This window comes from Corvus brachyrhynchos, unplaced genomic scaffold (genome assembly GCF_000691975.1).
Source record: "Corvus brachyrhynchos isolate BGI_N302 unplaced genomic scaffold, ASM69197v1 scaffold5, whole genome shotgun sequence".
Classification (NCBI taxonomy): Eukaryota; Metazoa; Chordata; class Aves; order Passeriformes; family Corvidae; genus Corvus; species Corvus brachyrhynchos.
Window position 1 is genome coordinate 6339728 of NW_008238321.1, and position 24910 is coordinate 6364637.

Sequence of the window (24910 nt, forward strand, 5' to 3'; positions counted from 1 at the left end):
GGAATGCGGCCAAATGCTGCCGAGTCCAGAGCCTCTATCCCAGGTGTGCCAGAGAGGGAGATGCAAATGATCCCCTCCTCTTTCTGGGAATGAATGGGAGAAAGGAGAGGCAGGTTCCTGTGGCCACGTCCCTGCTCTCCCTGAAAATCCCATCTTTGTGGCCAACAAGCAGAGGTGGTGAGGGATGTGGAGCACCAGCAGCTTCCCCCCAGAGACCTTCACCAGGTCCAGCCATGGCACGGCCGTCTCTTCCTTGCTGGGGATCCCCTTGGGCTGCAAAGTTCACAGGGTGGACCTCAGGAACAATTTCTTCATGGACAGGGTGGTCAGGCACTGGAAGGAGCTGCCCAGGAACGTTTGGTGTCCCCATCCTTGGAGGTGTCCAAGGAACGACTGGATGTGGCACTCGGTGCTCTGGGCTGGGGACAAGTGGTGATGGGTCCAAGGTTGAACTTGACAATCTTGGAGATCTTTTCCAACCTTAATGATTCTATGATGGGCAGGGAGGAAGATCTCTCTCCTCCTCTCCTCTTGGCTCCCTCTGACCAGAAACCAGAGCACAAAAACATTGACCTGGGCCCAAAGCCACTGGAAAGAGCAGTGACTCTGACCTCCTCTCTGCACTTGAGGTTCCAGGTTGGGATTGTGGTGATATAATTACCCTGAGCAACTTCCAGCGAAGGTTGGGAGGCCCTATTAATTACTGTTTACAAAATCTTCTGCTGTTCCTGGATGAAAGGGTCGACAGGGGAGAGCAATTATTAATGTTACTTGTCCCACCTCTCCTCCATCCCAACATGCTTCCTCTAATTGTGCCTTGGTGCCTGCCTAATTTATTAAATGCCCACGTGGTGCACCCCAAAAGTCATTATCTGATGATTCATAGTGAGACAATAAAGAGCTGCAACTTCCTCTATAAAACATGATCCTGCAGTTCATGTGCTCATCAAAGCTGTTCCAAAAAATCCCAACAGCATTTGCCCAGTGTCCAGGGGGATAAAATGCTCACTGCTCCTCAGGGTTTTGGGACCCAGCACCTGCACAACTGCTGTATCCAATGGATCCTGGCAAGATAAGCTTCACCTGTGTGGGCACTGGGAGCCTGCAGCTGTAGATTTAGGGCTGATTTACTCTGCACCCTCCAGGAGAACAGCAAAGGGATGGCAAAGCTTCCTGGGATGATGCAGCAGCAAAAGGGCTCCAGGAAAGGGAATGTCCCAGCACCAAGCACTGCCCTGGCAGAGGTGACAGGGACAGAGACAAGCTCACTCCTCACAGCCAGGTGGCACAGTTTGCTCCAGACAATGCCATTCCCCAACCTGCGAGGCAAGGGGCACACAGGATTTCACTGCTCTGGAGCAGACAGGCCTCCATTCTTTGCAGATTATCCCTGTGCCAGGCTTTGGCATCCCAGGGCTCAGGCGCAGGCAGCCCAGCAGCAGATTTCACCTGGACAAGGACAGTCACCACGTCGGGAGCGCTGCCAGCACCGTCCTCGCTCTCCCGGCCCGCCTCACACCAGGGCAGTGTTGGCACGCTGGCCTGAGATCCCGGTGACAAACCGGGGCCAAGCCTGTCCTGCAGGCAAGACGCGGTGGGGAGGGAAGCGGGAGCTGAGCGGTGACAGGATGCACCAGCTGAGCAGGAGGAATTGGGTTGAAAATGTGGGCGACTGGGTGAGAGCTGGGCTCCCTCCCCATGCCCGAGCTGGCCACCCTGGGCCACTGCCTGCTGTGCCCTGGCTGCTCACCACCCCTGCGTGAGCAGGGCTGGGGGTGGGGACAGTGCCCTGCCCACAGCCCTGCAAAACTCCTTCACATCTTCAGAGCCACAGCTGCGAGCCAAGGCCTCGGGAATGCTGGGACCACAATGGGAAAATGCTCTTTTCCCTCCAAAGTGAAGGTCAGCGCTATTCTCATCCCCATTTTACAAGTCCTCAACTTTTCCTGGGGAAAATACAGCGCACGGGCAAAGTGACGTGAACACGGAGCATCAGTGTCAGAAGCAAATCAGCTGCCACCAAACCTTTTTCCTCAAGCCAGGCACACACTGTCCCACCACAGGTGTCCCTTACCCAGGACTCATGGAAGACAGCTCAGCTCCTCCCCAGTTCCTTGCTGAACACGGCAAATCCAAGCCCAGAGCTCCGAGAGTTAGCTTTAAACCCGTCCCACTTTGCATCCATACAAATCCAGCAGCTGGTTCCTGCCTCAGTTTCCCCACCAGGACAAGGAGGATGAGCAAAACACATGAATGGATGCACAAGGGAGTGAGGATTTAGCCTTTCACAGCAAAACCTGGTGCGAGGCTCTTGGGTGAGGATAAATGGGAATTCACTTAAAATCGACTGGCAAAGCCATGAAGTGCTCCCTCACCTGGCTCGCTGGCACCTCCCAAAACACTCCTGTGTGGTCAGGACTGGGGACGCCAGGGTGGCAGCGGGGACAGCAGGGCTGGGGCTCCCCACACAGCCTTGCTCTTCCCCCCATCGCCTGCAGAAAAGAAAGGGGAGAGCCAGCAGTGTCATAACAATCTCCTGCTTAATTAAAGCTCTCCACGTCCTGTGGCACAAAACTAATTAAAAGGCAGCTCGGTGCTTTGAGAGCTCTGGACTGGATGTGTCTGAGTGCGCAAGCACCCAGCACCATCCCAATCCCTTCCTTCCTGAGGGAGGAGCATCTTGGGGTCTCCCTGTCCTGCTTGGCTCAGCCACGTGCTGTGGCCAGCAGGGCCCTCCTGGAAGGGTGAGTGGCCAAGAGCACCCATCTGCCCCCAGCCCAGGGCACCTCCAGAACAGCCACAGAGATGGGAGCACCGGCAGGTTTCCAACCATGGGACAACGACAAGCCAGCACCCTGATGACAGGACTTTTCCCTGGGATAAGGGAGGCAGAAATCCCTGTGGAGCTGCCCTGGGATGCTCAGCTGTCTCCAGCCCCTCTGCCTGCCATATCTCATGAGCTGCCGCTCACCACCACGGGTGATGCCATCGCCAGGAAATCAAAATCCGTGGGCTCAGAGCAACCTTTGGTGCCCAGTTAGACATTCCAGTGCAATTCCCAGTGTGGCCCAGATCCATTATCCTATCACCCATGGGACTCACCCTGTCTGTGGCTGGGAGAGCAGCAAACGCCCTGGGTACAAAGGCAGCTCCAGCTTGTGGATATTGGTGACGCTGCCGTGTGACAAACACAGCTGTCACTGCTCAGGGCCTGGCACTGCTGTCCTGGCTCAGCTCCTTCCATACAGCCTGGGAGGAAGGAGGGATGCTGTGCAGGAGGAGCAGCACCCCGGGCTGCGCAGTGAGACCAGGACAGATGGACACACCACTTAATGGTTGGGCTTGATGATCCCACAGGTCTTTTTCAACCTTAACCATTCTGAGATCACTGTGCACTGCAGGTCTCTCCTTCTGGTGATCCCTGCAATGCTGACAACCAAACTTCTCAGCCAGAAACTGGACTCTGAATTTTGTGAAGCTCGTTAAAGGCAGGAAGGTTAGATTCACCCTCAGTAACTAGTTTTTCATGAGTTTATTATGCTATGAGCCACCACTGAAATTGTTAGGGTTGCAAAAAACATCTGAGACCATCAAGTCCAACCATGAACTCAGCACTGCCAGGGCCACTATTAAACCATAGCCCCAAGTGCCACATCTACCTGTCTTGGAGATCAAATTTTCCACAGTGACAGCAGAGGAGTGGGAGTGGGGATTTCTCCTGTCCACTCTCAGACTGTCTGGAGCTGGGGGCAATCCTGGGCTCCCCCACCCCAAATCCCAGCCTCCTACAGGGAGCACATTGCTTTGGCTCTCACAAAGCAAGCGCTGACTCTACCTTGGGTTGTCCCCAGCCATGCTACCCAGACTCATCTCTCCTCTCCCCTCTCCAGGTCATCGCCGTGGTCATGGACATGTTCACTGATGTGGACATCTTCAAGGACCTCCTGGACGCCGGCTTCAAGAGGAAAGTGGGAGTCTACATCATTTTGGATGAGACCAATGTGAAGCACTTCCTTCAGATGTGTGAGCGAGCCCACATGCACGCTGGACACTTGAAGGTAGGGATGACCAGAGGTCTGAAGCCAGGGAACCTCCTCCAAACATAGGCAGATAATCAGAGTTATCAGCTCTGCTCCCTCCTGCCTTGGGGAATCACAACCCCCATGGCTAGAAGAGTTTAGTCCATTTTTCCTGTAGCCAAAGCTGGGGGTGATGCCCAAATTCAGGAGCAGCAGGACGGAGGGGAAGGGGTGAGAGGCAGGGATGTGGATTTGCAGCCAGCAAAGCTGCATGCAGAAAGCCCAGGGGGCTGCTGGTACCCAGCCAGTGCTGGGATTGGGACAGAGACGTGTTTGGGGGGTGCAGCCCCACAAGGGTGGGCACAGCAAAGCCCAGGGCAAACCTGTGAGCTCAGCTCCTCCTGGGGAATGAGCTGGCAAGAGGGAGGGAGCAGCAGATGCTGTGCCAGCGCCAGATCTGTGCTGTCACCAGCTCCCTGCCTGCTGCTGCCCCAGGGGCAGGACCGGCAGCAGCAACCTCCGGCCGGTTCTCGCGCTTTCAGGCTCTCCCGCAAGTCAGAGGCTGGAATTAAAAAACTCGATTTTCCCCTTTTCCGGAGCCTCCGCCCCAGCACAGGGCCAGGAGCGGAGCAGCGAGACTCCCACACTGCCTGAGGCCCCAGCAGCTGCCAAGGATGCCCTCACTGCTCTCGTTGTGCTGGGCAGCACACGCTGGAGGGACTGATCTGCCCGCACATGCCGTGTTCTCCGGCCACAGATGCACATGGAATCACTCCTGTGCACCAATCTCGTGTAAAACCAGGGAAGGCAAAGCACAAGGGGGGAATCCTGGCAGTGCAGGGGTCGTTCGGAGGGGGCTTGGAGCAGCCTGGTCTAGTTTAAGGTGCCCCTGCCCATGGCAGGGGGTTGGAATGAGATTTAAGACCCCTTCCAATCCAAGCCAATCTGGGATTCTGTGATTCCCCTTCCATGTCCCTGTGTGAGCAGGGGGTGCAGAGAAAATCACCTGTCACAGAGCTCATGTGAAGGCAGAAGAAGGGGCAGAGGAGAGGACAGGGGGTTATTTCAGCCTCAGGAGCAGCAGCCAGAGCAGGGAGCCCCACTCCAGCCACAGGACAGTGCCAGGCTCCCCCCTGGGCACAACGCTCCCATCGCCAGCATCGGATGCAAACACACCAAAGCAGCCCCACGGCCTCACTGGGGGCTTGCAGACCCCCCTCTCCTGGCCACGATCACTCAGCCTCGCCTGTTGCTCGGCAGAAACGTGATGTTGCTGCTCCTGACATCAGCTGGCCACGTGCCCGCTGCCAAATGCCCGCCGGGAAGGCCCGTGCCTGGGCAAGCTCCCCAGATTTGCTTACGGTGAGGGCCAACCCCTGGCTGAGCAGGAACACGTAGGAGCCACGACACCCTCACACCTGGCTGGCACGAGGTGGGGTAAGCGGGGGCTCAGGGACCCCCACGCGGGGAGCACCGGCTGGCCAAGCCCCACACCTTCCCCAGCTGCCGTGCCCGCCGGCCTGGCTTAATTGCTGCTCCCAACAATTAAAGCAAACACAGCAGAGCTTTTACCTGCGTCCAAACTCCCTGAAGAGTCTGGGATCCCGCAGGCTGCTGCCGCTTCAAGACCAGAAAAGCCAGCGCTGACGCACTCCGGTGTTTTCCTGCATTAGCAGCCCGGTGGCAGGACTGGAAAAGCAGGAGAACATCTGCAGAGCTCGGCAAATGTCTAGAAGTTGGGATTTGCCACATACTGCAGCCAATTCGCTGGCACGGGATGCAGGAGGAGGTGAGGAAAGTAGGGCAGAGTCTGGGAGCTGCTTCGTAAGCCAGGAGATGTTAACGAAACGTCCCTCGTTATCTCGGTGCCTTTGCTGGCAATTAGCAACCGGCTCGGGCAAGGCGGGCGCTGCGTTGAGCAAGGGCTGCCTGGGGAGTGATTCACCCACCCCGGCTCCTCAGCCATCCCGCTGCCTCGGCAGGGATTAAAGAAGCAGGGTTTACTTAACAGCAGTGATACACCAGGAGCCAGGAGGAAAAGGGACCGGCACTGGGGCCCTGAGAAAAACCCACGGCTGCTCAGAGAATTTGGGCAAAGGGTTGTCTCTGAGTGGGAGATCGATGCCCAGGCTGGTGATGGGCAGAGGGTGAAGCCTCAGGTGTCAGCTGCTCTCCCAGCAGCCCCATGGGTAGAGATAACAAGGGACAGGGATGGGAATTGCCATCCCAGCCTCCTTGCCAGCCAGCTCCCAGCCCCCTCAGTGCAGCACACTGACAGAAATTAGGGTGCTCAGCAGCAGTTTCCCCCCAGCCATAGCAGGCAAAAAGGAAAATGCTATGAAAAAATTCAAATACACCAAAAAACCCTCCAAAATTTCTCTGTTCAGTGTATGAAACTTCTCTGGAAACAGGGTCAGGAAAGCTGTTGCTTTCACATCATCTGCGCTGAATCCTCCTGCCAGGTGTGGGGGAGCAGCGACCAGAGGTGCACCTGGGCTTAGGGCTGTGCCCAGTCATGGTCACAGGGAGAGAGCCCAGGAAAGCAGACGAGGAAGGCTGGAGGAGGGGAAGACAAATATTTTTGATGCTTTTCTTCAAAAAATGAAACACAGAAAAACAGCCAAGGAGGGCATGACCCAGTGATGACACAGAGCCTTTAGCAACAGCATTACCAATATCCCAGCAGGAACAGGAGGAATGCAGGAGCTTTCTTAAGAAAATATTTTCTCCCCACCCAAAAGGAGCCCAGTTGCCGTAGAAGATGCTATCTGCTCTGCTGTGGAATGTGTCCAGAGACAGGAGCCAGACTGGAGATAAAAAAAACACCAAACATTTTCTCAGAGCCAGGGCTGCCCCACCATTCCCGAGTTCCCTGAGGAGGAGATCCAAATCCATTCCAGGGACCTGCTCCCACATCACCGGGTTTCATTTCCCCAGGGTGACAAGATGTTGCTCCACTGCCTGATTTCCCACCAGCCCCTAAAAGCAGGACTATATGCCCAAATTTAGGAGCACAGCAAAGGGGGAGTGTGGTGGAGGACAAACCTGCTGCCAGCAGGTCCACGTGGGCTGTCCTGGGGTCACCACCTGCCCCTAAAAGCCCCTGTAGATCTCCCACTGGAAGCAGTTGTGGAACCTCCTCTCCCATGGTGGCGTTTGCATGGATTGCAGGAGCTGGGGAGTGCTTGGCAGCACCATCACACAGCACTCGCCCACGGACACAGGGGCACCGAGTTCAAGAGATGGCAAACAGCCTGGCACACAGGCAAAGCAGGAAACTCTCCAAGCTGAGTCCATGGTTCACTGCGTGGCCTTGGCCTCCTCTGAGCCGGCCATGAAGAGCGTTCCCACTCCTCAGAGGGGCTGTGGAGCATCCAGAGGGGCTTTCTAGGAGGGGTGGATGATGCTCTCACACCAGCCCTTGGCTCCTGCTCACACCTCTGCCTTTCCTTTGCAGAACCTGCGTGTCCGCAGCACTGGAGGGACGGAGTTTTTCACCCGCTCAGCCACCAAGTTCAAAGGGGTTTTGGCCCAGAAGTTCATGTTCGTGGATGGGGATCGAGCCATGTGTGGATCCTACAGGTAAATCAGTGACATCTCCTCTTGCCCATCCCCTGGAGGTGTTGGTCAAAAGATCGACATGAACCCACGTGGTCCAAGACCCCAGGACCCCATGCCAGACTTGCTCTCCTCCTCCTAAACTGGGAGATGATTTTCCAAGCAGATTTGGAGTGGGCCCCAAGGGGTTCCCACTACTCCCTACACCGCCAGGCCTAGGACACTCGTCCATCTCTGAGGTGGTGGGACACACCAAGCGTTTCTGTGCTGATGAACACAAGGAAGGACCAAAGCACCAACTGCAGCCAGTCCCAACTCTCACACCAACCTCAGCTTTTCCAGTCAATTTCCTACACAAAGTATTTTTCAGTTTGTTCAAAGGAAAACTTACATTGGTAAAAAATAGACCAGCCCTGGTCAGGTTTCAGGTCTAAAAGACAGGTTTTATAAACATGGAGCTGAAACATTTCCTCATTTCTGGCCATAACAAATAATAAATCCATTTAAGAGTCATTTTTTTTTAACTAACCCAAACAGATCAACACCAAAGTAAAAAACTGGCCCACTGCAAACGCCTTATATTTTTACTTCAAGTCCCACTGTGCTCAACACTTCAACCCTTCACTCTAATTTGGGATGGAAGCTATTTCGTCAATCCCATTATTATTATTATTAATGTTTACAGTGAGATCACGTCCCTACTGGCACCATCAGTCCCCTGGGGAAAGCCAGGGCTGGGGAGAGGTGTTATTTACCAGCAAGTGCTCAGAGAGTCTCCAATGTGTTTCTGTTTCAGCTTCACCTGGTCCGCGGCAAGGACAGACCGAAATGTCATCACAGTCCTCTCGGGCCAGGTGGTGGAGGCATTTGACAAGCAGTTCCAGGAGCTCTACCTCATGTCCAAGGGGGTGAGCCTCAAGTCCATCTCCATGGGCGAAGAGCCCGAACCCGAGCCTGTAACGCTGCCCTCCGTGGTGCCAGTGACCCCCGCCAACGCCGTGGTGAAGAAGCTGATAAACCCCAAATATGCCCTGGTGAAGGCCAAGAGCGCTGACCAGATCAGCAAGACCTCGTCCGAGAACCAGGACAAGACCCAGAAGACAGACAACAAAGGCAAAGCACTTCCCGAGGGCCAGGGGGGTGACCGGCACGGTGACATGGCAGACCTCTCCCTGCTCATCCACCCCGGCCTCCTGAACCTGGAGAAAGCCAACATGTTTGACTACCTGCCCACCTGGGTGGAGCCTGACCCCGAGCCTGGGAGCGAAGTCTTGGGCTACATCAATATCATTGACCCCAAGGTCAAGAACGTGAAGCTCTCGCAGATGAACCGCATCAAAGTCTGCGACGTCTCCCAGGCCAGCGCCCAGCACCGGCAGATGCTGAAGAACAGGGAGATGGAGGCCAGGAAGAACTCAGACCATGAGCCACCTCTGCTGTCCCCCAGCCACAGACAGATCCCACAGCCCCCCATAGAACCTTCTGCAGCCCCCACTACCAGCCCCATCGAAAGCATCAGCTGGACAACGAGGCAAGCAGGGACATTTGCCACTTCACCGTTGGGCCACCACTTGAAGCCACAGGAGGAGTCCTTGGAGGATGTCAAGCCTCCAGTTCCAAAGCCAAGGACCGTCCCTGTTGGTGTCCTCATGACCAAAGTCGTTACAACCTGTGACAGCAGCACTGCCCTGGAGGGTGACACACAACCACCGCTGGCCGACCAAACGGGTGTGAAGCAGGCGCGGGAGGAGAAACCCAACCGAGCCTCAATGGAGACCTGCCACGTCCAGCCAGACCGGCCAGTGGCAGCACCACAAGAGGACAAAGGGCCTCCCTGTGCCCACAACGGGCTGGGAGAAGAGGAGGAAGAGGAGGAGGAGGAGTACATCACCCTCAGTGACCAGGAGAGCTACTCCAGCAGCTCTGCTGACCACAGCTATCGCCGCTCCAATGCCTCCTCCATCTCAGACGAGTACTTCGAGGTGAGGGATCGTTACGGGCCCCTCCGGAGAACCAACTCGGACGTCACCCACAACGGGGAGATCCTTCCCATGCAGAGGAAGCTCAGTGACCCTCACATCAGCCGGGGCACCTTCCTCAGCCCCCTGGGCAGCCTCCCGTCCCTGAAGCACATGCGCTTGGAGGACATGACAAAGAGAAGGAGCAACGCCGTGGAGATCAGGCATGTGCTGCCCCACAACATCCTGGATGGCAACAGCTCCTACCCCAGCAGTGCCGCCCAGGTAGGACTTTTTGCTATAACCTTATGTTTCTCCACCCTACAAGGGCTGCAAACCTGGAAGTGACCCAGTCAGCTCAGCCGAGGCGCAGTGTCATCCCGACCTTTGGTGTTGTCCTAGATGCTGAGATCAGACTTCTCATGTAGGAGAATAACACCCTGCACGTGGCCCTGGTCACCCAAGAGGTGACCAAAGAGGTGGTGGCCACACCACAGCTCTTGGTGTCCAGCAATGGGGAGGAGTTTGGTGATTAAAGATCACCCCACAGCACTGGGCTGGGGACAGAGCCCAGCAGCTCCAGGCACAGCTGTACAGATGTGCTGGGACTCGCTGAGCTCCATCCGCAGTGGCATCAGGTCCAGCCAGGGACAGACTGTGCATGCAGGCGTGTCCTTCTCAGGCTTGTTTGCCAGCGCCTTGCCAGGGTGATTAGCATCAAAGGGAAAGCGCTCGGACACATAATTAGGCAGAGCAAGACAGCGGAGAAACAGGGACAGCAACATCTGTGGGCGAGTGCCACAGTCAGCAGCTTTGTGGCTGATCCACGAGTGACGCCAGACCTTGTCACCACGCAGGGCCAGCACCCTGCTGCAATTCCATGGGAAGCATGCCAGAATCCCAGTGCTGGGAGCACAAGGTCACAGCAGCATCCCCACCACAGCCGGAGCATCATCCCACCCAGGCAGGGGTGATCACACTGTGATCCCCCTGTTTCCACCCAAGCTCTGCAACCTCTTGCACCTCTGCCAAGCATTTTGGTTTCTCAAGGCTCCCCGCCTGCTGTTTTTGGGGCATTCAAACCCCCAGGGCTAAACCAGCAGCTGAAATCACTGAAACTGCCTGGGGTTACCCTGGCTGAGCATCTAATCTGTATTTACAGGGAATTAAATTTACTATCCCAGAGTCCACTTGCTTCTCCCTTCCCAGCCAGTGACAGGGAGCTTAGAGCTTTAATCCTCGCACATCAAATACCCCCGAGCCCTGCAGGGCAAGGAGCACCGAGCTCTTTGATGCTTTGTGACCCAGGTCCCAGGTGCCACCTTGCTGGGGATGGCTGGGTACGCTGGTGTTCCTGCAGTAACTTGTTCTGGCCCTTTGATGAGAGGCAGATAATTAGCACAGCATCAGGGTTAGGAAAGCCAGCATTCGGTGGAGAGGTGCAGGGAAGAGTTTCTCCCATGTGTAAAAGTAATAAATTGAAGTAACCCTTGATTAACTCTCGAAAACTCAAATCTGATGGGAATCGCCATCAATTCCCCCAAATGTTTTTTTTCAGGGTCCGTATTTCTTATGTCCTGGCCCATTGTCCAGTGTGGCCCAAAACACAGGTGGAGGCTCACTCAGGGCAAACATCGTGTTTTCCATGTCATGGAAACCGATTTCTCTCTCAGTTTCTCTCTGGAATTCACCTTCCCTAAATACACAACCCCATTCACACCTGGATGCACAGCAGGCTCAAGGAGAGTGCCAGGGACACCTGGGTCCTCGCCTGTCCCTCTCCCACCTGCAGAGCCCCTGCTCCTGTACAGAGCAGAGGTTTCCAGACAAGCCCCCTCCCATTCACCCCTGAGTGACAGCAAAAATCCCCACCCCCACCAGTTCCACGGCCACATGGGGGGCCCTTACCTGGGTACAGGACCCTGCTGATCATCCCTGGCATGATGATGAGAAACAGGGGCAGCATCTTCAGGTAGCTGGCCAGGATGGAGCCGGCCTTGGCGTGGCTCAGGTTTTTAGCAGAGAGTGACCGCTGGACGATGACCTGTGGAGAGCCAGGCAGGAGGGCTGAGCAGCACCAACATCTATTCCACATCAGCCTCTTCCTTGCCAAACTGCATCCCAAACGCTGGAGCCACTGGGCATCAGGCCCAAATGCAGTGTAGACATGCACCCAACCCACAGCAGGGTTCCTCTCCAGACCAGTAACAGGTTGGGGTTACACCGTAGCACCAAAAAAGCCCAGTGCAACCACAGCAGCAACCATTCCCCACCACCACCCTCCCCCCTCTTGCCCCTTCTATCCAATCTCCTCCCCAAAGAGTGCCCACAATGACATGGAAACCAAGTCCAGCCTCCTCCTCCCACAGCTCCTCTCAAACCATCACACCTCAAAGCTCTGGCCAAGCTGTGTCCATCCACAACACAGCCACCCCTTGGGTTTTGAGGCAATCCCTCTTAAATAGGAAACATCCATAGGAATTGCTGATTTAAAAGAGCTCAGAGTCTCTCCAAAGGCTTCCAGAGAAGTGCTCAGCACTCAGCAGGATTTAGGCACTCCTGAGCAAGCACTGGCTCATTCTGCAGGCAGGCAGGAAGGACAGGGTGCCAGTTCCTGGGGTGGGATACTCGGGAAAGCCATGGCTGAACTTCTTCCCAGGAGCCAGAGCATGTCAGGAGCCACAGGAGCCACCACCCAGCTCAGGCACATGATGAGCTCAGAGGGAGAAAAGCTAAATCATCCTTAATCCTTCTCACCTGAAGCCATCTCAGACCTTAACACTGATTTTAAACAGCTCATTAAATCAATCTTGGGCTACCTAAGCTAAACTGCTTTAACACAACCCTCCTGGTCAAAGCAGGAGGTGGCAGCTCCAGGGCCAGGGAGGTCTTTGGGATATTGGGACTGCCTGAACACCGAGCTGATGCCAGCAGCAGCACAGTGAGGGTCATGGCAGAGGCAGGGCAGGTTGGCACAGCCTGCTCTGCAGCCTCCTGGCCCCAGCTCCTCCTGCCATCAGCACCTTGGCTCACCAGATCCCACCTCCCCTGGTACCTCTGCACAGGTGCAATCGCGCCTCCAGATCACGGCGCAGGCACACCCAAAGAGGAGATAAACATCTGGTGACCACAGCCGTGTGTTACAGCCTTACCCAGGCCAGAATTAAGATTAATGGTGCTCAGACCTGACCCAAACATGTGTCTCAACCCAGCTAATGAGAGCCACCCCCGCAGTGGTGTTGCAGCTCACTGTTGTCTCCTGATCCCACCTCCTCTCCCAGCCCTCCATCCTTTCATCTGATCCTGGCAGTCACCTCATCCCACAGGTTGGGTCTGGGTGACTGAGTGCTCTTTGGGCCTGACATGAGGGCTTGGATGATTAAAGTGGGTGTTTAGGCTGCTGCTGGAGAGAAGGTGTTGAGATGCCTTGTCCTGGATTTCCTGGCAGGAGGGACTTGGCTCAGGACAGCCCTCAGACTGCCAGGGCTGCTTGGGAAGCGGCTGCTGAGTGCTGGGAGTGTTTGGTACCAGAGTCAGAAATCAGAGGAGCAGCCATGGTTAAGACTTGAGGCAGTTTTGAGCTGCCACTGAATCTGGGCAAGGGACCAAAGGACAGAGGGATTTGTCCCTGAGGACCATGCCCTGGTGAAGAGGTGCCCTTACAGGGAGCAGCATCCTATAAAACCCAGAGCTCACTCCTCTCTCTGCTCTTTCCCAAACAGGGGACGCACATCTACCGCTACCGGCCCAGGACCCCCGTGGGCAGAGAGCAGGGCAAGGAGGTCTCCTGCTCCCCAACGCACGAGAAACCCCTCGGGGCCACCAAGTACCGAGGGGATGGAGCAGAACCCAAAAAGACCATTGCAGGCAGCCAGCCCTACTGGCAGAGCAAAGCCTTCAGCCCCAGCAAGCCCACGGCACCGGGCCACCTGCCCCCAAACAACCCCAGAGCATCAGGCAAACGCTTCACCTCCCTGCCCGAGAGCCAGAAGCCAGCCGAGGAGATGAGGACACCGCTGGGCATCCCGCTCTCCAAACTGTCCCAGTCCAAGCACCTCAAGAACAGGGTCGTGGGGGCCCAGGGTGCTTCTGTGGACTCCAAAAAGCAGCCCCCTGAGACTAGTGGCCAGAAGGACCAGTAGGTGCTGGTGACAGTGGCCTTGCAGAGCTGGTGGAGCCCAGGCGCCGCCGCGTTCCTTGGGGCAGGGGGTTCTTGTTTACATTTACCTGGTCGGTGCACCAGTACCACGTGGCCATGATGGACAGCCCAAAAGTCATCCCAGTCCAGGGCAGATCTCCAGAGACCGGGTCTCGGAAGAGGTGCATGGCATCTGCCCTGGGCAGGTGGCAGGTAGTGTTGGGAACAATCTTGGATGGCACGGCCTTTAAATAGGCCTCTTCCAGGTTGGGGTAACCTCCGATCTCGTTAAAAGCTGGAAAGCATCGTTGGGGGAGCTGGTTAGAGAGGAGTGAAACCCGGTGGTCCGTGGGATCAGCTGGCAAAACACTCCCCAGCTCCTTAACCCTGCCTGGAAAGGGAGGGATCGTCCATGATTGTGTTTTCTTCCAGTTATTTAAGAGACTCTTCTGTTATCATTTTGCACAGCAGGTCCCACTGCAGTCTGCCCTCCCTTCGGAGGGTGACCCGTGTCCTGGGACAAAGACTCCTCGAGGGACCCACCTCTTTTAACCTTGTACTGTAAAAACAACCTGTTCATTAAAGCTCCCTGGTCCCACAGCAGGAGAACCTCGCCTAAGACTATTAAAATGCAAGATTAGGTGGCCTTGGACTCAATAAACTGCAGCTCAAGGTGCCTTGGCACAAACGTCCAGCCAAACATTTTCTACCCCCCTGAGCATTTCCCCAGCACCCCCATGTGCCCCCATCCCCAAACCTCCAGCAACCAGTAAAAGAAAAATAAGAAAAGAAGCCCCTTTTCACTGCATTTTTCCTAGGAAATGGGATCCAAGGTCTGAGCCTGAGCTCTGACAAGGAATATGTGCCTTCAACAAGCCCTTGCAAGCCAGCCCCCAAGCCCTTGGCAGCTGCCCTGTGCTCCTCCTGCAGCGCTGCCAACCAGCCTCGGGCTCTGCCCTGGCTCCCCACTGCCTCCCTGCTCCTGGGGGGCACAGGATGAACCCGCCTTGCAGCTCCCCCGGTACCGTCAGCGGGAGAATTTTGGAGCCAGAGGCATCACCGTTTGGAGGAAGGGATGGGAGGCACCCACCCCACTCCCCCTACACCCCACGGCCACCCACGCAGCAGCCTGGGGAGATGAGCAGGGAGGGGCATTGGCACCCCCAAACCCGTGGCAGCTGCTGATGCTTGGGAGAAGAGAGGAGGCTCCGGAGGCCTCACGGAGGGAAGAGTCAAAGCAAGATCCATGAGCGTCCCTTGTTGGATTCCCCACATCTGGTCCTGCTGTCACATCCTGGATCCCTTCCATCCCTGCAGTCCAGACCCTCACTCTGTCCCCTCCAGTGCAGCAGTGTGAGGTGGGAATGTGCTCCTGAGCAGTCTCCCTCCCTCAGGACCGTGCCCATGGGTGCTGCTGCCTTTAGACCAAGAAAAATCCCTCAGGCATCAGGCACTGGGACCACCAAGTGCCAGCTTGAGCAAATCCCAATTTCCAAGCATTCATCCCCTTCCACTGTCCTCTCCTGCCTGAGAACAGCACTCTCCCTGCAGCCCTCCCATTTCCATGACCAACCTACAGCCCTGTCCTCATCCCAGAGCGTACCCCTGACCTGAGGCTTTTGGGGAGCTGGCAAAGGGGCATCACCCATCATACTCCCCCTTGCAATCCATCCCCCTGTGCTTCACAGGGAGTCAGCATTTGGGAGCTCCTCCTGCTCTTGTGCAAGAACCCCTGGCCCCCCTCCAGCGCTTGGTTTATCCAGGCGCCAGCTACTCCCAAGCTTTGCATGGGCGTTGGGCACCAACAAAGGCTCTCCAGAGGCAGAGGCCGAGTGCTGAAAGCAGAGATTTGTGCCTGGGGGTGTGGACCTGCTCCCTTCCCAAAGGTGTTCGCCAGCAAGTCGTGGCACCTACACCTGCCAAGGAGGAAGAGCAGGGAAAATCCCTCCAGGCAGCAGGAACTCAGCTGGCAGATGCTGGGATACAGCCCATGGGCTCTGCTGGGATTAAATCCCTGTGGTGAATGGCAAGTGGGGGTGGGATGGCCCAGTCTGTCTCATTTGTGATGCCAGAGCTAGGCAGAGCCATCACCAAGGTCTCTGTTCAGCAAAGTGAACTGACACAGGGGAGGGTTAGATGGGATATTTGGGAAGGAATTCTTGCCTGTGAGGGTGGTGGGGCCCTGGCACAGATTCCCAGAGAAGCTGTGTCTGCCTCTGGATCCCTGGAAGTGTCCAAGGCCAGGTTGGATGTGGCTTGGAGCAGCCTGGGATGGTGGGAGGTGTCCCTGCCCATGCCAGGGAGTGGAACAAGAGCTTTTAAGGTCCCTTCCATCCCAATCCATTCTGGGATTCTACTGAGTGTCCTTTATTAGCACAGCCTGACAGGAGCTGGAGCAAACCGAGCACCCTTGGAGCACACCCACCTCCAGGTCCTGAGGTCTCCTGGGACCTGAGGAAAAACCTGTGCAACCAGCAGCTTGTCTTTTGGCTCCCCTGGATCATTGCCTCTGCCAAGCACCCTCACCTCCCCGCAAACACTGTGCCACGTTTGCAGGCAGCAAAGCCAAAACAAACTGGGCTCTGCAACTGCCAGAGGGCATTTTCCAGGCTTTGACTACCTGCCCTCCTCTTCTGGCTCCTCTGCACAGCTGCACCTGGCAGAGACAAGCCTCAGAGAGCCCCACGGCCAAGGACAGCTCCAAACAACAATCCCAACATCCAGGCACTCTGTCTAACACACAGGCTGCGGCCACGGCTCCAAACTGCCCTGACAGGCAAAGTCATCCTGCCTGGAGCAGCTCTGTTCTGCTGCCAGGGTAGTTCAGTGCCACTGTCCCTTCCCCACAAAGTCTCTGTCCTTTCATCTGACTTTTGTGAATATGCCTTGCTGCTTCCAGGGCTCTGCTTTGGCACAGGGGAGCAGCCACGGGACCAGGCTCTGACCCTCCACAGCTCTGGGTCAGAGCCTTTCCTACCTGCCTGCCTAAGCAGCCTTCCCCAGGAGACAGTGGAAGTCGTCTCAGGAGATCCTCTAGAAATCATCCTCTGTAGTTAAACCCCTGCCTTTGAAGCTGGGACCTGACTTTTTGCTTCCTGCTCCTCGGGGCCAAGAGCCCCGATGGCAGAGCCAGGCTGATGAAAGCTCCCAGCCTCCCAAGGATGCTCTGAGGCTGAAAGTGGGGAGACACAACACTGCTGGGGCTACAGGAAGGGCTGGTGATGAACCACCCTCACTCCAACCCGGAGCGGGGCACCAAGATCCACATCCCAACCCTGCAGCAGTGCCTTGTTCCGGCACCACCTTCTGCCAGGCACGTCCCTGGGCTCTGGGATCCTGTTTGGAGACCCCTCCAAAACACCCAGAGCAGAGCCGGGAATTCTGCTTTGCTGTCAAACCCTTGATCAGTCTCTGAGTGAGACGCAAACATGTGGAGCAGTGGTGTCCACAGGAATGTCACCAGGGCAGGGGACAGCCCCGCTCTGAGCACCAGCAGGATGGCACCTGCAGCAGCACCAGCTTTATGGCATCTGCCCTGGTGGAACAGCACACAGGGGAAGCACAGTGCTGGAGGGACACAAGGGGAACACAGATTTTATTAAGGTGATTGCCACAGACCAGGATCCTGCTGGGCATCTTGGCCACCAGATTGCTCAGACTGAATATTTATTTCTGAGACCACCTGGCTGGGGAGGAGAGAGGGGAGGATCTGTGCTGCCCCAGCTCTTACCTTTCACTGCCAGCACGATGGCTCCCAGGACCATGATGAGTGTCTGCAGTGCATCCGTGTAGATGACAGCTGCCAGACCCCCTGCATGGGAGAAAGGCAGAGTGTTGGAAGCACTGCTGGATTCAGGCTTGGAGCAGTCAGAAAATCCCAGTAAAACTGCCAAGCTGGCAGGGACATGCCTGTCACCAGCCTCGTCCTGCTGACACTGTGGTAGGGGAGCTGCAGGGGCAAGGGGAAACAGCTCCTCGATGGGTCCCCAGCCTCACAGATGGGGTGGGAGGGAGCAGCCGAGAGCCACAGGGGCTGCAGCCTCACCAGGGGCTTGGAAGGAGAGCCAAGGGATGGCAGGAGGGGAGGGATGCAGCCCCACACCTCCACACAATCAGGAGGACACCAGCCAGCCCCAGCTCTTCGGGTGCTCCAGTGGCAGATGACATCCAGGACATTGATCTCACCTTCATCCCACCTCTCCCTAAATCCCAGTCCCCCCTTAGTACACCCCTCAGCTCCCCTCCCAGCCCTACAGTTTTATTTTTCCAGCACCTGGTGCTTAGCAGGGTCCCCTTTGTCCATCCAGTGTTTCTCCTATTCCATCCCAAGCTCTCCCTGCAGAGCTGCTGCAAACCCCAGACCTGCTTACCCAGCCAGAAATCAATCACTCAGCACACCAGCAAAAGCATTTAAAAGGAGCAGAATTTTAAAAAATGGGTCAAAAATTGAACCAGTTTCAATCCCAGTCACCGAATCGCATCCCAGGAAGTCAGGGCTGCACCATCCCCAGCCATGCCTGGGATTTGGAATGATGCAATGATCGCACCTGGCTGCGCTCATACTGAGGTGCCTCACATCACAACAGGCCTTGTGGGCAGGAAAAACCCGAGATGGGGTTTGCTTGAAACCAAAGTCTTGCAAAATCCACCGTGTTACGGATATATTTTAAATTGTTTCCCGTTTGGATGGCTGGGATGAGATAACGAGGGAGGATTCTCTGCAGGGTGAGGAAATGTCCCAGCCAAAATAATAACCCAAAGGGCTGGCAGGGATATGCAGTCCCATGCTCTGAGAGTGGGGCTGGGAGCCAGGAACCCACAGTTTCCAACTCCAGCTCCAAACCCTCATCACCTCTGGATCACAGAACCACCATAAGGGCTGACCCTGCACAAAAGTAGCCGGTCCCACAACAGGGAAGCACAGCCAAGAAATATTCCTGAAAGCTTTGGGAAGGGAGGGCAGCAGGCTGCACTGAGGGCAGGGCAGGAGGGAGGGAAAGGAGCCAGGTCAAGGGCTCTCAGGTTGTAAATCCCACAAAAAGAATCCTGTAATAGGAGAAGCCCTGATTATTGCTGGTACAAATAGGTACCCACACAGGAAAGTGCTTAGGCAGTGGTGGGGGAGGAGTTATTACAAATGAAAAGGTGCAATGACAAAAGAGAGGTCATGGGTTGAGTCAACACCTGCTCCAGAAAACTACTCAGATACTGGCTGGATGGGCAGGGACACGAACCCCGCTGGTATAAACCCCTAATCCTTCCAGGAGCAAAAATAATAAAAATTTAAAATGATAAAAATAAAAGCAGAAGGGTGAGCGGTGTGTTTCAGTGAAAGAAGAAAAATGGAGGCCAGCAGATGCTGAGCAACCCACCTGCAATAGTGTAGAGCCCCGTGACCACCAGCATCAGGACAGTGGACAGGTAAAGGTCCCAGCCCAGGCAGACTTGCACGAAGAGAGCCCCCGAGTACAGGTCCGTCTGGGTGTGGAAAAGGAAACGTGAGAGCTGGGACAGATGACACCCACCACCCAAGGGCTGCTGCAAGAGTGACACAGCAGGGAAACAGCCAGCTCTGTGGGTACAGTGAGGACATGGAAATCTGGAATGGTTTGGGTTGGAAGGGACCTTCAGGACCATCACAGTCCTACCCCTTGCCATGGGCAGGGACCCCTTCCACTATCCCAGGCTGCTCCAAGCCCTGTCCAGCCTGGCCTTGGACACTGGAAGGGATCAGGGGGCAGCCACAGCTTCTCTGGGCAACCTGTGCCAGGGCCCCACCACCCTCACAGGGAAGGATTTTTTCCTTATATCCAACATAAATCTCTCCTCTTTGACTTCAAACCATCCCCCCTTGCCCTATCCCTGTCTGCTTGTATAAAAAGTCGCTCTCCCTCTTTTTTATAAGCTTTTTAAGTACTGGAAAGTCACATTCAGGTCTCCATGGAGCCTTTACTGACACCCTATGGCACACACCAGGAGGACACTCCTGAAGCCTGGGGTCCCAGGGGGTGGCTGTGTCACAGACCACCTTCCCCCAGCCCGCAGGGAGCAGAGCAGGCAGCTCCAGCTGTCACTGTACCCACGTTCAAGGGGGTGTCACAGCCTTCTGGAAATGAGACATAAAGCAGAGACTCGGAGCTGGAACACCTCCTTCAGCAAAAGCCGTGACACCCTGGGAGGACAGGACCAGGCACAGTGACAGTGGCAGTGCCACCACCACGTACGTCTCCACCCATAGCTGAGCTCAGCCATCCCCAGCACTCAGCTGGGGCATCTTCACAAAAACCTTGTTTGGAGAAGGGAATGAGGCCAGAAGGGGCAGGAAGAGGCAAGAAGAGCCGACTCCACACCCTGGCCCCGAGCTGTGACGGGTTCCCACAGCCGAGACAGCGGCTCTGATTTGACATCTCCTCACACACCTCCCAGCAACCCTCCCCCAGCAGCAGGGCTGTCTTGCCCCATCATGTGGGAGCAGTTGCTTGGGATTAGGAAGGTGCTGGGCAGGCGTTATTTCCCATGTCAGCCCTCCTCGGCCCAGCTCTGCCCTCCCTCCTGCTCTGCTCGGGCACATTCCCACACGGAGCTGAGGACCAGCACTGAGTGATGGAGAGGGGCCACACAGGATCATGCAATGTCAAATCTGAGGTGTGAGCTGCCCAGGAGGGCTCCACCAGCCCAAAACCCAGGAGGGGAGCACACATCCAGCTTCAGCACAACACAAAAGCCGTTCCCCAGCATCTGAGCCTGCGTTAAACACCATCTCAGTTAAATCAAACCAAACCAGCCAGAAGAGCACTTACACCATGATCTTGAGGATCCTAATTCAGGGCCTCTTCCACGGCATCTGGACCAGGCTTTACACCACAGTTATGCCTGGCATTCCCAAGGGAGGTACTACATGTCCTCAGCTGCACTTGGGATAGGCCGTGGGTCTGGGAGAGTCCTTGTCAACACCAAGGAGGAATTCAGCCCTGGAATGACCTCTTGAAGAGGAACCAACTCATGGACAACCATGCCATGACCTCTACCAGTGGCTCCTCAAATATTTTCCCACTACAAATGCAATCCATCCCCTGAGCAGCGCTACAAGAGGACAACTGAACCCCTCACACAGCACAAGTTTCAGTGACAAGGCAGAAAAGCCCCAAACAAGGGCCCTCAGCCACCTCCTCCCAACAAGACCTGAAGTGGGAACCCAAAATATTCTAAGCCTTCCTAGCACAGTGCCAGCCAAGCATCCTTGGTGTCTTCCAGAGCTCCTCGTGTCCCTCAGAGGGATCCATCACTTGTCATGTCAGCACCACGCAGGAAGTTTTCTCCCTCACCCCGATTTTTTTCCCCCTCCTCCAGCAACCCTTCCCCACAGCCCAGCTGGAAGATTCAGCCCTGGACAAGATATTTCATCATTGCTTCTCCTGGCTTTCTCAATGCTTAATCATTTTTGCAGTCGTCTGCAAATGAGTCGAAGCCTTTGCTATGAGGAAGCAGAGGTATCTCCACCTCCCTTCCTGGTAATTCTGCAAGGGTGGGAAAAAATAAAAGCACATGTGACCGAGGCATTAATAAGACATCCCAAAAACAAAAACAAGCTAATTAAAACCAGGCATGACCTATTCATAAAATAAGTCCTTTCAACCTTAAGAGGAGAGGAGAAGACTTTGAAGTCAGGCTTCATAATCCAGAGAGATCCCTGCCTCCACCAGTGAGCTCACTTGGAAACTTGTTCTTACCCAACTGTCGCTAAAGCCTTCCCAATAAAAGCTGGCTTTGGAGACAGCTTGGGATTAGCAATTGGTGAAGCCAGAACCTCGGTAGAACAAGTTGCCCAGGGTACTGAGGAGTCTCCAGGGGCTCTTTGCCAAGGCTAGGACGCCTGTGCAACTCCTCACATGTTCCTAGCTGGGTGGGACACCAGCTCCCAGCAGGATTTTGGGCTGCCCTGCTGCACCCTGCCATGAAATGTGGAAGGTTGGGGTCCACCAAAAGGAGATTTCCAGGAGAGGAGGGTCTGTCATCCCCATTGCCAAAACGAAGAGCTGAGGGAGCAGCACTGATGCAGTGTCACAGCTTGGGAGAACGTAGAGCAAAATCCGTCTGTAAACACAGCATCTGCAGGGAGAGGAGGCAGGAAAAGCCCAGATAATCCTGGGCTTTGAGGCGGCCCCCAGCAAGGACCAAAGAAACCCCTCGGGTCACAGCCCTGCCTAATTGCTCTGAGTTTCACGCTTCCCTCCCACACTCCCCATTGCGGCCACCACAGGGATGGGGACATCGGGCCAGTTTGGCAACGCCCCTCGTGTCTGCAGACACTCATCCCAACCCACTGCTGGAAACAGCCATTGTCTGTAGGATTTACTGTTGAATGGAGCCAGATGCCAAGATAATCCCCTTATTAGCCTGATTCCTCTTCTGTTGCCTCCTGCCTGACTCAGAGATCAGAGAAAGCTCAGCAGACCAAAGAAATGACAGCACTGGCTGAGGAAAGCCTCAGGAAGAGGAGTTTGGGAGTGTCCATGGAGCTCCAAACACAAGGCTGTGTGGAGAAGGGCCCGGAGAGCCGCTGAGGTTCCCATGGGAGCAGGCGCTGCGCAGGGGTCACCGCAGGTTCATCTGGTGTTAGGCAAGAGGTGACACCACAACCACCTCCCAAGCTAAGAAGGAGCTTGTAGGACATCCATCCCTTCTGGGCAAAGCCATGGAGAGGCTGGAAACCAAAGGGACCACAGCTTAGTAGGACATCATTTGGTGAGACAAGAGGGGACATGGGTTAATGCCTGGGAAGAGACTGAAAGACAACCTCAAACTAACAGTGATCTCGTTCTTCAAATTCAGACCAGCAAGAACAAATTATCCCAGCAGAAATCCTGTCCTTTTTAATGCCAGGAGGGACCTGTGTGAACCCCACAGATCACAGAACCAGGGACCACAGACTCACACGTGCTCCAGCATGTCTCCTGAGCTCCTCCTGGATCTTTGCTGGGAGCAGGAAGGAGATGTGACACATATGGGGAGTGAGTTACAAGAGTTTACTGGATATCAGGACAATAAGAGAATGATCCAAGCGTCACTGTCCAAACTTGCAAACTGAATGGGTGCTTCAAAAGCTACCAAGATGCTTTCAGGAATAATGCTGCAGGATTTCCAACACCATATACGACTAGGATATAAAGAATATTAGTTATGTGGAAGAATGCCTTCCAGCAGGACAGAGCATGGTTTTGTGGGGGGAAATACAGGGCAGAGCTGCAGCGACAGAGTCACCAGTGCCACATCTGCCACTCTGGAAGCCCTGAGCCAGCAGGGTTGTGGAGAGGGCTGCAATGTCTCTGCAACCTGCCTGTTAAGCCCAAATCTGCCCAGGGTCAGAGAGCAGCTCAGGAGGGAGAGACAGGGCTCTCCTGAAGCCAGGGATTCCCATCAGCAGCGCTGAGCTCTGTCCAAGGCGGATGCAGCCTCTCCCTTTGCATGAAGCGCGGCCGGATGTGCACAGAGAGCCCGGGTTGGGCTGCTCCATCCTCCACATCCCTCGGAGGGACAGCCAGAGCTCCCCCCACAGCTCAGCCCAGGGCCTGGGGCTGCAGAACCGCCGTGCAGGGAGCGATGGTGCCTTCACAGATGCTGGAGCTGGTGAAGGCAGAGACAGACGCTGAGCGCCTCGATGTGGGCGCCAGCAGCGCCCCTCCTGCCTCAGACAGCCTCTGCTCGCGCAAAAGCTCTTTTCTTGCAGCCAGCCATCTGCAAAAGCACATTTCTTTTAGCCGCGGCAGAGCCCGGGTCAGATCCACCTGTTCCATCAGAGCAGGATTGCTCCCTCCGGCAGGTTTCTCTCCAGCTTTTCTGAGCTGTTTGCTCTTGATCTCTGTCTCGCTGTCTCCAGCCCCCCAGGGCTGTCTGTGCCAGGCTCTCTCCTGCTTGCCCTAGACCTGGTATCACAGGCTCCTGAGCTGTTTTACCTTGGATAAACTCTTCCCATGGTTACCAGCGTGAGCGGAGGCTGCACACGGGGAGTTGTGAATGAGGTTAAAATGAGGGGGAAACATCCCTGTGGAAAAGTGCCTGGAAATCAGGCACATTCTGTACAGGCTTGAAGAGCTTCTAGCTGCAGCAAGGCTTCCTTTCCTCAGAAAACCCATGAGCCCCGAAGGAATGAATATATTCCCAGCTCAGTCCCTGGCTCTGCCAGGTCCTTTGGGAATGCCAGAAAGCATCGCTGCCAGAGCATGGACACAAACCCAGGCAACGCAGCCCAACCTCTGAGCACGTTTCACTCACAACCTCTGCTACAAGGCAAGTTTGGGAATCCTGACACACAGCCACACATCCATCGGGGCGCCCTGGAAAGGACCATCGCTTCTGGATCTACCTATGAATTCTTGGGATGTCACACACAGCACCTGCCCACAAACTCCCACTTTTTGTCCCACTCCTTCCTGGAGCATCCTGCAGTAACTGCTCTCCCCCAGTTTGGCTACACAAGGTTTGAACCCAAAAATAACCTTCTGAGAGCTGGAAATAAGTCCTGGATTGGTCACAGAGTTGAAAGGGGGGACTACTCACCGAGATTTTGGTGAAGATGGAAAGCAGGAGTGACAGGCTGGAGAGGTACATCTGGATCCTCTCCCCTCCAAACCTCCGCTGGAGATACTCAGGCATTGTGACAATCTGCCAGGGAGGGAGAACCATCACTGCCCTGCCCAGGCCCCATCCTCCTGGGATGGTCCTGGGAGGGCAAGGGGACAGTGTTATTCCCAGAGCAGGACTCGGGCGTCCCATGGGATTCCTGGAAGTGGGGGACCTGTCCAAGGCCACGCTCCCCACAGCAGGATCAGGGCAGCTGTACATACCCCAGATGAGATGTAGACAGGCACAAACACCCAGGCCAGTGCCAGAAGAGCATAAGTCGCCTGTTGGGAAGGGGAAACATGGAACAAACAGAAAAAACTGGGAAAAAATGGATCCTACTGCAGCTCAACACTGACTGCAGCGCTAGAGCTGCCCCTGCTCCTGACCCAGCTCTGGCTTACCCTCAAGGGCACATTTACACTTCCAAATGGCTTCAGATGACAGGCACAGGGTCATGGTGGAGACCCCCCCCCCCCCCCCCCCCCCAGCGCCCCCCCCCCCCCCCCCCTGCCACTCAGCAAAGGCCTCTGCCAGGCTCAGATTGAGCACCACACAAGCTAAATGCTTTTTTTTTTTTTCTGCAGGACCCAAGGACTTTGGATACAACGTGTGGG

General features: G+C 55.6%; 2 protein-coding genes across 4 annotated transcripts in view; one reads left to right on the forward strand and one right to left on the reverse strand.

Annotated features, from left to right (window-relative positions):
* FAM83G (family with sequence similarity 83 member G) overlaps positions 1 to 14282 on the forward strand; it is a 17847-nt gene extending 3565 nt beyond the window's left edge. Inside the window, 4 exon segments of the mRNA XM_008633418.2 lie at positions 3891 to 4058; positions 7477 to 7601; positions 8374 to 9820; positions 13258 to 14282. Coding sequence (XP_008631640.1) covers positions 3891 to 4058; positions 7477 to 7601; positions 8374 to 9820; positions 13258 to 13677 — 2160 coding nt within the window. The 3' untranslated portion in view covers positions 13678 to 14282.
* SLC5A10 (solute carrier family 5 member 10) overlaps positions 1 to 24910 on the reverse strand; it is a 38399-nt gene that overhangs the window by 11081 nt on the left and 2408 nt on the right. For 2 of the 3 annotated variants that reach the window (XM_008633421.2, XM_008633419.2), the window contains exons 4-9: positions 24518 to 24577; positions 24231 to 24335; positions 19046 to 19151; positions 17404 to 17484; positions 13763 to 13968; positions 11444 to 11579 (exon numbers count right to left, since the gene is read on the reverse strand). In XM_008633421.2, coding sequence (XP_008631643.1) covers positions 11444 to 11579; positions 13763 to 13968; positions 17404 to 17484; positions 19046 to 19151; positions 24231 to 24335; positions 24518 to 24577 — 694 coding nt within the window. The remainder of the gene's footprint in view (positions 1 to 11443; positions 11580 to 13762; positions 13969 to 17403; positions 17485 to 19045; positions 19152 to 24230; positions 24336 to 24517; positions 24578 to 24910) is intronic. The other variant, XM_008633420.2, reaches the window with a different exon arrangement.